Source organism: Lottia gigantea, assembly GCF_000327385.1.
Source record: "Lottia gigantea unplaced genomic scaffold LOTGIsca_12, whole genome shotgun sequence".
Lineage (NCBI taxonomy): Eukaryota > Metazoa > Mollusca > Gastropoda > Lottiidae > Lottia > Lottia gigantea.
In genome coordinates this window covers 1,267,313-1,268,263 of record NW_008707225.1, presented here as the reverse complement: position 1 = coordinate 1,268,263, position 951 = coordinate 1,267,313, and the positions used below count along the sequence as shown (strand labels likewise).

General features: G+C 33.9%; 1 protein-coding gene across 1 annotated transcript in view; it reads right to left on the bottom strand.

Moving 5' to 3' along the window:
• Positions 1-951, bottom strand: part of LOTGIDRAFT_111202 (hypothetical protein) — a gene marked incomplete at both ends in the record, with an annotated part of 23,461 nt that overhangs the window by 15,063 nt on the left and 7,447 nt on the right. Inside the window, one exon of the mRNA XM_009048069.1 lies at positions 507-586. Coding sequence (XP_009046317.1) covers positions 507-586 — 80 coding nt within the window. The remainder of the gene's footprint in view (positions 1-506; positions 587-951) is intronic.

The window sequence follows — 951 nt, the reverse complement described above, 5'->3', positions numbered from 1 at the left end:
ATTAAGTATTTGGAAATTAATATTGTCTGTAATTTCAGAAATTGTCCACTTGTCTTGTAGTTCTATTGGAACTTGCAACCAATTTAGCAATTTGCTTTAGAAGTCTAGGATTCTTATGTATTGGACCGGTCAGTCTCAGTGGGAGAGAATCATTTATCTGGTTTCAGTGACACTTAGTGGCAAAGGTTGCGGCTAGCCAGTTGGTTTTATAGCAAGCTAGCCACAGCGACCAAAGGTGTTGACTTGGCTATAACCAGCTGATACAACCCCTCAGCCAGCCGAAAATTGGCAAGCTGGCTGGCTAATGGGTCTAGTTTTTGTACAACATGACCAAAAAATCAATATTTGGTGTACAGATTAATTACTGTCAGACTGGCGGACTGAATCTAGACTTTTGACTGAAGTTGATACATAATGGTGTAAATTTTCAACACATTACACGACAGTGAAGGATTTTAAAGCTACTTCGACATCCAAAGACATATAAGGAAGATTAGAGTACATACCAATTCTGGTTGATGAGAATTTCGTCTTCATTATTAAATACCCAAGCAATAATTGATGGATGATTCTTGATTCTTCGGACCTTATGAAAAAAGGTAAATCAAGAATTTTTAATATGATATTAATCAAGGATTTGTATTCAAATAATTCTATTCATTCATTATTGAAGACAGTATTCATACGATAAATCTCCCTGGTACATTTTCTCAATTTCGTTACATTTTGAATATTAAACTCCTTTTTTTATTTACTCCTTTGGAAAGTTAACCGCCATTTTTAAACTATCTTCTCTGTTAAGCATATAGATGTGTACTAGTCAATTAAGAAATAAAGTATAAACAGCAATGGTAAATTGGCATTCAGAGTTGCTAAAAATTACATACTTGTTGAGTTACTTCAATTTTAACAGAATCTAGAAAATTCTGATCGACAGGATATAGAGCATCA